Source organism: Chrysochloris asiatica, unplaced genomic scaffold (assembly GCF_000296735.1).
Source record: "Chrysochloris asiatica unplaced genomic scaffold, ChrAsi1.0 scaffold00016, whole genome shotgun sequence".
NCBI classification, from domain to species: Eukaryota; Metazoa; Chordata; class Mammalia; order Afrosoricida; family Chrysochloridae; genus Chrysochloris; species Chrysochloris asiatica.
The window spans coordinates 28,737,253-28,749,692 of record NW_006408534.1 but is presented as its reverse complement, the minus strand read 5'-3'; the positions used below and the strand labels follow the sequence as shown (position 1 = coordinate 28,749,692).

General features: G+C 41.8%; 1 protein-coding gene across 1 annotated transcript in view; it reads left to right on the top strand.

The window, feature by feature from the left end:
• Window positions 1-5,747, top strand: part of KCNS3 (potassium voltage-gated channel, delayed-rectifier, subfamily S, member 3) — a 27,073-nt gene extending 21,326 nt beyond the window's left edge. Inside the window, exon 2 of the mRNA XM_006835264.1 lies at window positions 3,759-5,747. Within this exon, the coding sequence (XP_006835327.1) occupies window positions 3,815-5,290 (1,476 nt within the window). The 5' untranslated portion in view covers window positions 3,759-3,814 and the 3' untranslated portion in view covers window positions 5,291-5,747. The remainder of the gene's footprint in view (window positions 1-3,758) is intronic.
• The last annotated feature ends 6,693 nt before the right edge of the window (window positions 5,748-12,440 follow it).

Below are 12,440 nucleotides of genomic sequence, written 5' to 3'. Positions count from 1 at the left end.
CTCATCTTTCTCCCGCGGAGCAGCTGGTAGTTTCGAACTGCTGACCTTGAGGTTCGCAGCCCGATTCGTAACCACTACGCTACCAGAGCTGGTGGCATAGTGGTTACAAATCGGGCTGCTAACCTCAGGGTCAGCAGCTCTTCCGTGGGAGAAAGATGAGGCCTTCTGCTCCTATAAAGATTTACAGCCTCGGAAACCCTGTGTAGGGTTACTATGAGTTGGAACTGACTCCACGGCACATAACAACAACAACATGAGTTGTTTTGGTACCCATCTTGCACAAGCTTTTCAAAACCCAATTTTTTTGGGGAAAAAAATTGAATGGAATTATTTCATAAGCAGAACCATGGCTGATGCTGATGTGCAAATGATTTACCACATAATCCACTGTCATTTGTTTATTCAACAGAATAATTTCACGTGCACACTCAATGTTATCAGCCGCAGACATGGATGGGAATTTTAATATAACCAGAGAGTGGGTAAATTTTGACTCATCCTCGTATTATATTAGATTTCATCATGAAGTTGGCAACTACATCTTGACTGCTAAATCACTGAGAATCCAGACTTAGCCAAGCTGAAACAAAACCTTAACTATCATGCCTGATTTTATGAGTGTTTTGTTTTTGTGATTAGTCTTAGTGGAGTGAATGGACTTTGTATGGGCTCTCTTTCATTGGTGTGCAGTGAATTAAAAGCAAGAACTGAGCAGGAAGGCTGATATTCTGGATGATGACAATGCTTTTTAGAGGAGTGACTGCCGAGACGTTGGGAAATGGCTTCCATGCCCTCTGAACATGAGACTGACATGCACAGATTGTGTAACAGATGCTGGCTTTCTATCATTGTGAGTTCTTAGGATAGCCAAGGAGATGGAAAATCATCCATCAAAAGATAACTTCCATTAAAGTCTTAATGTCAGCTTAGCTAAAACTAAATCCCTGGAACATTTTACTACTGTGCTTGCTGTAAGTTTGAACTGGGTTTCAGAGATCTGAAGTGCCATTAATATTTGGACCAAGTCTATTGTTGCTGTTGTTGTAAGTACCATTAAGTCATTTCCGACTCATAGTGACCCTGTATAGCATTGCTGAGGAACGGCTGATGGATTTGAACTCTTGATCTTGCAGTTAACAGTCCACTGCTTATCCTACAGTTCCATGAGCTCTGTTTTAGGCTCTTCAAAGAAGCTCTTTATCTAAAAATATAAAGGAAAGCTGCAAAAACCCAAGTCTTTTGAAAAGGTTAGCAAATCTGTTAACTGGTTGTGTCAAGTCATGCTATGGTCTCTGGTTTCATAGGGACATTTTCAGTGTTAGAGTCTTTAAGAGCAAATGCCTATCTATTCTTGATAACTCTGGGCTTCCTCCTAGGGTGGATGGGCTGAGGACTATATTTTTAGGCTGTGTCCTCTGGTGTGTCCTTTGCAATGAAGTAATCTCTTATCTCACTGACAACTTGGCTTTTTATAAACATAAGGGAAAAGAAATCCCTTTTTACTTTTCTGCCTCTTCAAATGGTATAACCATTTACCCAGTTATGTATTTATCCTCTTTTAGTCTTTTTTAAAATTTTTAATCAGTCACCGAGTACTGTCAGTTCTACTTTATAATGATCTCTTGAATTTGCCATTTCCTCTTTATAGGCGTTACTCAGCTCTGTTCACTGGTTTTATTGCAGCTGTGTCTCCAAGGCTCTAGCCTTCATGGCTCTCTTCCACCCTGCTGTCACTGGTATAGTCACAAATATTACCATGTCTGCTCACTATTGAAGACCCTTGAGTGTTTTTGCCTACAGAATACAGTTCAGACTCGCTGTCTCTAGCATGATGCATTGTTAAGTACCGTGGAGTTGATTCCGACTCCTAGTGACCCTGCACAGGGCTTCCGAGGCTGTAAATCTTTATGGGAGCGGAACGCCTCATCTTTCTTCCGTGGAACCACTGGTAGTTTCGAATTGCTGACCTTGCGGTTCACAGCCCAATTCGTAACCACTACGCTACTAGAGCTCCTTGCATGTTGTTGTTGTTGTTAAGTGCCATCGAGTCGGTTCTGACCCATAGCGACCCTGTACAGGGTTTCTGAGGGTGTAAATCTTTACGGGAGTAGAAAGCCTCATCTTTTTCCTGCGGAGCGGCTGGTAGTTTCGAACCGCTGACCTTAAGGTTCGCAGCCCGATTCGTAACCACTACGCTACCAGAGCCCTTCAAAATCTTGTTTTTCCCTACTCGTTGGTGCCTTCAGATTGGCCATTTTCCTTTGTTTGGCCAACTCTGCTTGAACTTTCAAGAATTGAGTTTATATAACCCTGCTGTGAAGCCTTTCCAGACAAGGGTCATTGATTGTGTCTGTAAAATCCTGAAGATGTTTGATCCACCTCTGTTTTAGCACTTTCCACATTAATTATTATATTATAATAAGGGATAAAACAGAGAAGTAGTGTATGCTTTAGAAGTCACATAGGCATTGGAATCAATTAAACTTTGACAGTAAATCCTGGCTTTAACATTTACCTATTGTGTGATTTTTATATAAGTTACTCAACCTGTATCAGTATCTACTTTTTTATCTTATGGTGTTGGGATAATTAAATGAGATAATGTGTCTAAGGCATCTCATAATCCCTAGTAGAAACTCCGCATATGATAGTCTTCTACCCTTATTTATCTGGGTTATTTGCTTAAAGCATGTATCATTGTATTAATTGATGGTCAAACCTAGTTTATTCTCTCTAGAAGTGGCTATGATAAATCCAGGCTAGTGTCAGAACTAAACTGGCTATGTGCTGGGCCAGCATAGACTTGGGTATCTATGAAGAGGTAACCATAGAATGGAGGTGTGGAGACTGCTTGGAGAGATGGGAGAGAAGTGTATTTGTGTCAAGAAATTGATACTGCAATTATCTTAAAAAGTTTCTCCATGTCTTTCCATGTTGATGCACCTGAAATACCATCCCATGAAGTGTAACTATATCTTTAAGATACAAGGTACTTAAGGACAGGAAGATAATTATATCCTCTGACTGTCTGTATCCAAACAGAGGGAATAGAGCTTTCTCTTAAAGGAATGACATATTGGAGCGTAAGGGGAGGTCTCATCCTTTGTAAGTGCTGAGGTGAGCCTCCAACAAATTGCAGGTTGGAGATGAGGTACCGAGCAGAGGAGAGAGCTCATAGCAGCATGACCTGCTTCTGAGGGGGCATGGCTGAGCCCTGAGGAAGGGAAAGAATGAATTATGAGCCTACACCAACTAGTTTATCATATCTGAGCTGAGCACTGCCAAACAGAAAGCTTCATGGTTGAGATTCTGGAGATATTAATGTTGTGTAAGTGATTTCAAAATGCCTCTTTTTTTGTGGGGGTGGTTGGTGTTGTTGTTAAGTGCCATCAAGTCAGTTCCAACTCATAGTGACCCTGTATAGGGTTTCTGAGGAACAGCTGCTGAGTTTGAACCACCGACCTTGCAACTCAAACTGACCTTGAGGTCGAGTGCTTTTCCTATGGTGCCAGTAACTATAACATAAGAATTAAGGTTCATAAAAATGAGTATTGCAGTATTGTTACTTTCCTAGAAAATAGATCAATAAACCCAAGGTTTTCAAAAACTAACCTGTTTGTGTGATCGTGTACTCATCATTTACTCCATTTCCTGTTTTGCTTTTTCATTAAGCCCATCATCCTGGAAAGGGCAAATTAAAAATAAGTTGGCAGGGCACGAAGGGACAAAGTGCTAATACTGTCTTGTGCTCCTTCCAGGTGCAGAGTGATCTTCATTTCCCTTCCAGGCCAGCATTCCACCTCCTGTGACCACCATGGTGTATGGTGAGTTTTTTCATCACCCTGGACAAGACGAAGAACTTGTCAACTTGAATGTTGGGGGCTTTAAGCAGTCTGTTGATCAAAGCACCCTCCTGCGCTTTCCTCACACTAGACTTGGGAAGTTGCTTACCTGCCACTCTGAAGAGGCCATTCTAGAGCTGTGTGATGATTACAGTGTGGCTGATAAAGAATACTATTTTGATAGGAACCCCTCCTTGTTCAGATATGTTTTGAATTTTTACTACACGGGGAAGCTGCATGTCATGGAGGAGCTGTGTGTGTTCTCATTCTGCCAGGAGATCGAGTACTGGGGCATCAACGAATTGTTCATTGACACATGCTGTAGTAATCGCTATCAGGAGCGCAAGGAGGACAACCATGAGAAGGATTGGGATCAGAAAAGCAATGATGTGAGCACCGATTCCTCATTCGAAGAATCATCTCTGTTTGAGAAAGATCTGGAGAAGTTTGATGAGCTGCGATTTGGGCAGCTCCGGAAGAAAATCTGGATTAGAATGGAAAACCCTGCATACTGCCTGTCTGCCAAGCTTATCGCCATCACGTCCTTGAGTGTGGTACTAGCATCCATCGTGGCAATGTGTGTTCACAGCATGTCAGAGTTCCAGAATGAGGATGGAGAGGTGGATGACCCTGTGCTGGAAGGTGTGGAGATTGCGTGCATCACTTGGTTTACTGGGGAGCTTGCCATCCGGCTAGTTGCTGCACCATGTCAAAAGAAATTCTGGAAAAACCCTCTGAATATAATTGACTTTGTCTCAATTATTCCCTTCTATGCCACATTGGCTGTAGACACCAAGGAAGAAGAGAGTGAGGACATTGAGAACATGGGCAAGGTGGTCCAGATCCTGAGGCTGATGAGGATTTTCCGAATTCTAAAGCTTGCCCGGCATTCAGTAGGGCTTCGGTCTCTAGGTGCTACGCTGAGACACAGCTACCATGAAGTGGGGCTGCTGCTTCTCTTCCTGTCTGTGGGAATTTCCATCTTTTCTGTGCTTATCTACTCTGTGGAGAAAGATGAGTCTACATCAGGACTCACCAGCATCCCCATTTGCTGGTGGTGGGCCACCATTAGTATGACGACCGTGGGTTATGGAGACACCCACCCAGTTACCTTGGCTGGGAAGCTCATTGCCAGCACATGTATCATTTGTGGCATCTTAGTGGTGGCGCTTCCTATCACCATCATCTTCAATAAGTTTTCCAAGTACTACCAGAAGCAAAAGGACATTGACGTGGATCAGTGCAGTGAGGACCCACCTGAAAAATGCCATGAGTTACCTTACTTTAACATTAGGGATATTTATGCACAGCGGATGCAAGCCTTCATTACCAGTCTGTCTTCTGTTGGAATTGTGGTGAGCGATCCAGAGTCTACAGACGCTTCAAGCATTGACAACATTGAAGACGTATATAGCTCTACATCCTTAGAGAATTGCACAGCCAAATGAGCAGGGACATTTGTGCCTGTATCTTGTGTCCCTTCCTGATATTAGGTTAACACAGCTTTATAAACCACAATGGGTTCATTAAAATCATTTAATTCTCAGGGTGTACCTTTCAGCCATAGTTGGATATTCATTGCTCTAAAACGATAGACTCATCTTTATTTTTCTTAATGCCTTGTTCTGAAATTTATTTTTACAAGAAAGAGTTATAATACAGTTTTGGGAAAAATGGTAAATGGTATTGGGGAGAATTTGCTGCTATGGCTTATGCGTCATTCTGTGTTTGTCATTTACTCACATTGAGCTAACTGTAAATTATGACAAGTAGAATCAAAAGCCCAGCTGATTGAAGACTCTACATGCATGTAAGATCCACAAAATGAGACAGTGCATGTAAATCCATGTTCACATCCTAGACATGGAAATAAGGAGTCTAATAAACTTCCTAATTCAATATGGAGAATGTCTTTGTTGTATGTTTTGTGTCAAAAAGTAAAACTTATTTCAAAATTGGCTTGGAAGAGGAATGCCCTATTTGGAGCACTGAGTATCTTTTTCATTATGTTCTCGATTAAAACTGCACTGTCCAGTTTAATACAGGTACATGTTTAGGACCTACTCAAATTGACATCTGTGACTGAAACCTGTACCCTTACAGTTATAATTCTAGTTTATATTTTGAACTTGATAATTTTTTACTGCTAGGATTAAACCACTAGAATTAAGCCTCATGACTATAAAATTATTTAGATCAGAGTAAACCCACATGCTGAAAGTAAGGGATGCATTCAATGAATGGAAGAAAGGAGAAATACTGTACAAACACACAGATGTGATGCATTATGGCCAGAGGAGTGAAAATTAAATCCCTAAGTAAAGCTATGCCAGCAACTATAAAAGAGCCAACATTGATATGGTAATGTAGAAACCCCTGAAAATGAAAGGAGTAATGCATGCTTACTGTTCAGGGCAATGACAGAGCAATTCTCTCTGGAAGGAATTTGGCTAAAGTCTTAATTTTGGAGATGTACAATAATTCTAACAAGCTGTCATTGCTGACTGCAGTTCTTTCCATGAGGTCTTTCAAATGGAAGATCCACATATATTTATTATCCAACCTTTTATTTTCATAGGTGCATTTCATTGAAGGAAGGCCATTTTCTCTAGGTTATCTGATGAAGATAACTTTTGGACTCATCACTCCTCTTAGCACTTCCATGACTCCTGAGGTGGACTTAACTAAATGTTATATTCACTCTTAAGTCTCAATGTGCTGTACATTCATATAGCTTCACATTAAAAATGTTCCTCCCCCCGCCACCAAAAAAAAATTTCTTTTGCATGCTGGCGTACATTTGCTTTAAGACATAGAATTTGAGATTCTATTTAATTAAATATTTTTTATTTAGTAATGAAGTAACCGACTGCTTTCATGGTATACATAGTAGTAATAGCAATACTAATAGTGTTGTTGTTATGTGCCATCTAATCGATTCTGACTCATAGAGACCGTGTAAAAGGTTTCTTAGGAGCAGTTGATGGATTTGAACTATTGACCTTGTGGTTCAAACCGACAATGCATTCGAATGCTTATCCTACAGTACCATGCCAGGACTCCATAGTAATAGTTGTTGTTGTTGTTAAGTGCTGTCGAGTCGGTTCTGACCCATAGCAACCCTGTATAGGGTTTCCGCGGAGCAGCTAGTGAGTAGTATTAATAATGATAAACAACTACTTATGTAAATTACTTTCCTATATAAACTCATTTACTCCTCATAACATTCCCAGGAGCTCTGGTAGGGTTGTTGTAGTTGTGAAGTGCCGTCGAGTCGGTGCCGACCCATAGCTACCCTGCATAGCGTTTCCGAGGAGCAGCTGGTGAGCTTGAACTACTGACCTTGCAGTTCAAATGGCTTTACAGTCTGGCGCGTTAACCCACAGCGCCACACCAGGACGAATCAGGCTGCTAACCTCAAGGTTGACAGTTCGAAACTATCAGCCGTTCCGCTGGAGAAAGATGAGGCTTCCTGCTCCCATAAAGATTTACAGCCTCGGAAACCCTGTGCAGGGTCACTATGAGTTGGAACCGACTCCACGGTACTTAACAATAATGACAATATAAATTCATTTACTTCTCATAACATTCCCAGGTGCAAGGTTTTATTACTATCCCCATGTTAAGATGAGGAAACTGAGGCAGAGAGGAAATTGGCTTGCCTAAGTTCACATAATAAGTAATGGAGTTGCACTTTGAACTCAGGGTGCCTGGTTCTGGAGCTTGTGCTTTTAGCACTATATCATACTTCCAATTACGGAGTAGATTCAAGGGTACATCCGGCCGGACACAATTCTTCTGAAGGGATAAAGAGCAACAGACTCCATCAGACTTTGAGTTGAGGAGATGCTACCTTATTGACCTTTTCTTTCCTGATCCAGAAAGTGGACACATTTGTTTACTGAGACAGTTTTCTAGAATGCCCCAGAAGCTGAAACAGACTCTGAGGGTCCCTCCTTGAGGAGTGTTTATAGTTCTAAAAAAATTCAGAAACATCTCTATTCTAGTGAGCACTTAAGGTGGAATTTCCAAACAGTAGGTCCTATTACCCTGGCTTTTGCAATTGAAACTGTATTGAAATTAGAATTCTGACAGTAACAAAAATAATAATAGTAAGGCAACACCACCAACAACAAAACCAAAACAAACCAAACCCACTGTCATCGAATCGATTCCAACTCACAGTCTCTTATTAATTCTTATTTCCTTTTGTGTGTGCTTGTCCTGCTCCACAATCCCAGTTCAGGCCTTTTTTTCTAGTTGGAAACAGTTCAGGGCCGGCTGTGGCCATTTGGTTTTAATTGGAAACTGTCTCTTTAAATTTCGAGGAGATCTGTGCGCATGCGTAGTAGAACACTCCGAAGGTGGGGCTGAGGTGCCCACTAGCTCAGGCACCCCTATAGTCACCAGAATGGAGGTGCGCAGACAGCAAGGGACCAATGAACAGCTACCAAAAGAAAAGAATGTCCACACCTTTATCTCTGCGCTTCTGCCAGGCATCGGTGGCCGCTCGGATCCTTCCCCCATTGGTCTCACCCAAGATGGTGGCTCCTGGAGCAGCTGAGCGTTCCGAACTAGAAAGCAATGGATTTCTTGCTTCTGCCACAAATTCCCCCAGCTGTAAGCCTTCCAATTTCTAAATATTCCTTTATATGTGGTTCAGAGTTCTGGGACCATCCCCTGAGCCTGCTTGGTCGGGTATTCTGTGTTGTTGTTGGCGGAACTCTTTAATACACTTCCACCGGATCCGCCATCTTATTTGTTCCTTCTCTTATTAATTATTGGAGAGTAATTTGCCAGGAATCCTGGTATGGTGCTGTAGGATAAGCACTGGACTGCAGGGTCGGTTTGAACCACAGGTCGGTGGTTCAAACCCACCAGCTGCTCCTCAGTAACCCTCTACAGGGTTGCTAGGAGTCGGAACCTACTTGATGGCACTTAGCAACAACAACAACAATTTGTCAGAGTCCTCAGCAATGTGTGGAGTGGGGTGGTTACTTTCATTTGGATTTGGCATTGCCTTCTCACCTTTGCCGTATTCCATGCCTGCCTGCCTGCCATATTCCATGCATGCCTGTGATCCCATATGGTTAGGTATTTGGGTTTTTCTTACTGGAAAGGTTGAATCAGTGACTAAATGCCCACTTGCTGGGAATACTGGTAGAGGGGTTGATTGGGACATGGGACAAAGGAAGACACTGGATAAAGTCAGCTATGACTCTGTGATCATTGAGTTCATTTTAATGGGATCAGATGATTTCAGGGAGTTTTACCTTTTATTCTAAATTATTTTCCTTACTCTATGATCTCTGTTCCACTTTACAATTCTTAAGATTTCTTTTCTATTTTCACAACAGTTCTTTATGGATTTTGGAAGGTCATTGAAACAGCCATTTCCAACATGCTTGATTCCTTCCTTCCTAGCCTTTCTTTCCTGGAGATTGTTTCAATTCAACATTTCTCAAGTGTTTACTATGACATAGGCTTAGGGTTCACACTGGGAGTGGGAAGATGAAGGAGACATGATCTTTGCACTCAGGGAGCCTTCATGCTTGTTAGAGACAGATGCTGTTGTTAAGGGCCATTGCGTCAGTTCTGATTCATAGTGACCCTGTGTAGGGTTTCTGAGGAGTGGCTGATGTGTTTGAGCTGCTGATCTTGCAGTTAGCAGTCTAGTGCTTAGCCTACAGCACTGCACCAAGAGATAGATAAAATCAACTGATAATATGCCCAGGGTGTGAAGGCTATGAGAGGGATGAGCACAAATTGTTGCTGTAAGAGCCCCCAGAAGAGGTACCTAGCTTCTATGTGTGTGTGTGCATTTGTCAGGGAAACTTCCTGGAGGAGGTGACACTTGAATTGAGCATTGGTTTCTGAGATCTTGGTGTGATAGCTAAGGTTTTGTGTCAATTTAGCTGGACCAGGCTTCTCAGTGTTTTAGCAGTTAAGATGTAGTTAGCAGTTCCATGATGAGATCTAGTCTGATGCAGTCACCCAGGATGTGATCAGATTTGTCAGCTCTGACTTGGTATGATTATCCTATGTGTTGCAAATCTTCACTTCTATGATGTTAATGAGACCAGATGCAATCTACAGGATTAGGTTGTATCTTGAGTCAATCTCTTTTGAGATACAAAAGAAGAGAAAAGTGAGCAGAGGGAGAAGGACCTACTCCCACCAACATAGAAGCACTGGGAGTGGAGTGTGTAGCTTGGATGTGAGGTCCTTAGATCCAAGCTCCTAGATCCAGGGGAATATTGATGCCAAGACATGTGGAGAACTCCAAGGAATACTAGGTTTACCGATGTTGAAAGCAGATGCAGACCTTTCTCCAGAGCTGGCACTCTGAATTCAGACTTCTAGCCTCCCAAACTATGAGAGAAAGAATTTCTGGTTGTTTAAGTCACCCACTTGTGGTATTTCTGTTATAACAACACAAGATAACTGTGACACCTGGTGAGTTCATTCAGATACAAGGACAAAACCATTACTGGGAATGGATAGGTGCAAATCTATTGCTTTCTTTACCTCCCAGCTCTGTACAGTGCCAGTCTCCACATCTATGAATTCTCTTTTCTCCCCTTTGCTAATTTCTGTTCTTTAGCAAAAATGTCTGATTGTAACTATGTTGATCTTTTTTCCTGCCCCTGTGGTAAAGGTTTAGATACGCTGATATAGGTAAACTTTGTGTCTTTTTTTTTGCTCTTTCTGTATTTCTTTTTTTTCCCCAGAGATGTTTGATCTTCCAATTATTTATTTATTTATTTTTAATGTTTTATTGTGAAATGTGATAGTCTACATGGGAGAACATCAGCTTTACATTCATTCCATTATCCATCATTTCGTTGGCATATTATCATCCTGTCCATGCATCCTCACCCAACCAAGGGGTGTACCCTGTAAACCTGCACCCCGCCCCCCACCACAGTCCTCAGCCCCTTTCCATCTCCTGATCCCGAGCCCCTAGCCCCACCGTCTCTTGACGTTGTCTTCTCTGCCTCCATCCCAGGCCTCACTGCCTCTCTGGGTAGGATTCCATTTTTCTCCATTGATAGTCCCAGGGTCCTCCGCTCCTAGACTGATAAATTAATCACTCCCCTCTTTGTTACAAAATGTCCATCTTTAGATTTCCAACCCTCACAATCAGTCCTGATAACAATTATTCACCATTGCATCACAAGAGACCCATCTATATTTTGTTTCATCAGCCCTTCCTGGACAGGCTGGACACTATTCACTGGAGACTCTAACTTCCTCCACACCCTCTGGATCTAGGTTCCCTCTTGAAAGCTTGTAAGCCAGTCACTTCTTGCCTTTGTATCCCTCCCCTCATTTTGGGTAGCCAATGTCCAATGTCTAATGAAGCATTGTATTGGGCTTTTATGTTAGTCTATCTTATAGAGGTTGAAGTTGATTAATATCATTGAAGAAGCTTATAGTGTTTAGAAAAGGGTCATTAGCATCAGATGATATTGCCACTATTCTATAATTTTGAATCAGTTCCACACAACCCCATTTAAAGATAGAATTTTTCTCATGTTTACACAAAGGTGTTCCTCAAGTTTTTAGAAAAACTTGTATGACTGGTCCTATGTATATTTCTGGTTTAAAGAATTAACCACACCTAACTCAAGAATGTTCTGGTAGTGTAGTGGTTACGGATCGGGCTGTGAACCTCAAGGTCAGCAGTTCGAAACTACCAGCTGTTCCACGGGAGAAAGATGAGGCTTTCTGCTTCCATAAAGACTTACAGCCTCGGAAACTTTGTACAGGGTGGCTGTGAATCGGAATGGACTCCAAGGCACACAGCCACCACCAGCCAACTCAAGAATTAACCATACCACTCATCTGTCAGTTTGTTGTACTGTGATGTCTTGTGTGTTGCTGTGATTCTGGGAGCTATGCCACCAGTATCTTAAATAACAGCAGGGTCACCCATAGTGGGAAGGTTTCTGCAGTGCTTACAGACTAAGAAGACTAGAAAGAAGAAGAGCCAGACTACTGAATGTCTAGCCACTGAAGACCTTATGAATAGCAGTGGAACATTGTCAGATACAGAGCATGAAGATTAAAACATTTTGAATAGCACCAGATTAGTACCAGAAAGAGCCTCTCAGGTTGGAAGGCATTCAAATATGAATGGGGAAGAGCTACCACCTAAAAATAGAGTTGACCATGTTGACGTGAATAGAGTAAAACTTTGGGACCTTCATTTGTTGATGGGGCAAAACTCAAAATGAGAAATAGCTGCAAATATCCATTAATAATCATAACACCAAGTGCACTAAATATGAATCTAGGAAAATGGGAAATTGTCAAAAATGAAATGGAATGCATAAGCATGGGTTTCCTACACATTTTTGTTATGTGCTGTTGAGTTAGTTCTGACTCAGAGTGAATCTGTCTAGGGTATCTAAGGAGCAGCTGGTGGGTCTGAACCACCAACCTCATATTTAGCAGCCCAGTGCTTATCTTACAGTGCTACACCACAGGTATTGATCATTTTGAATCAGACACTCATGGGTTATTATGCCAGGAATGACAAATTCAAGAATAATGACATCATATTAATCATCATAAAGAACATTTCAAGATCTA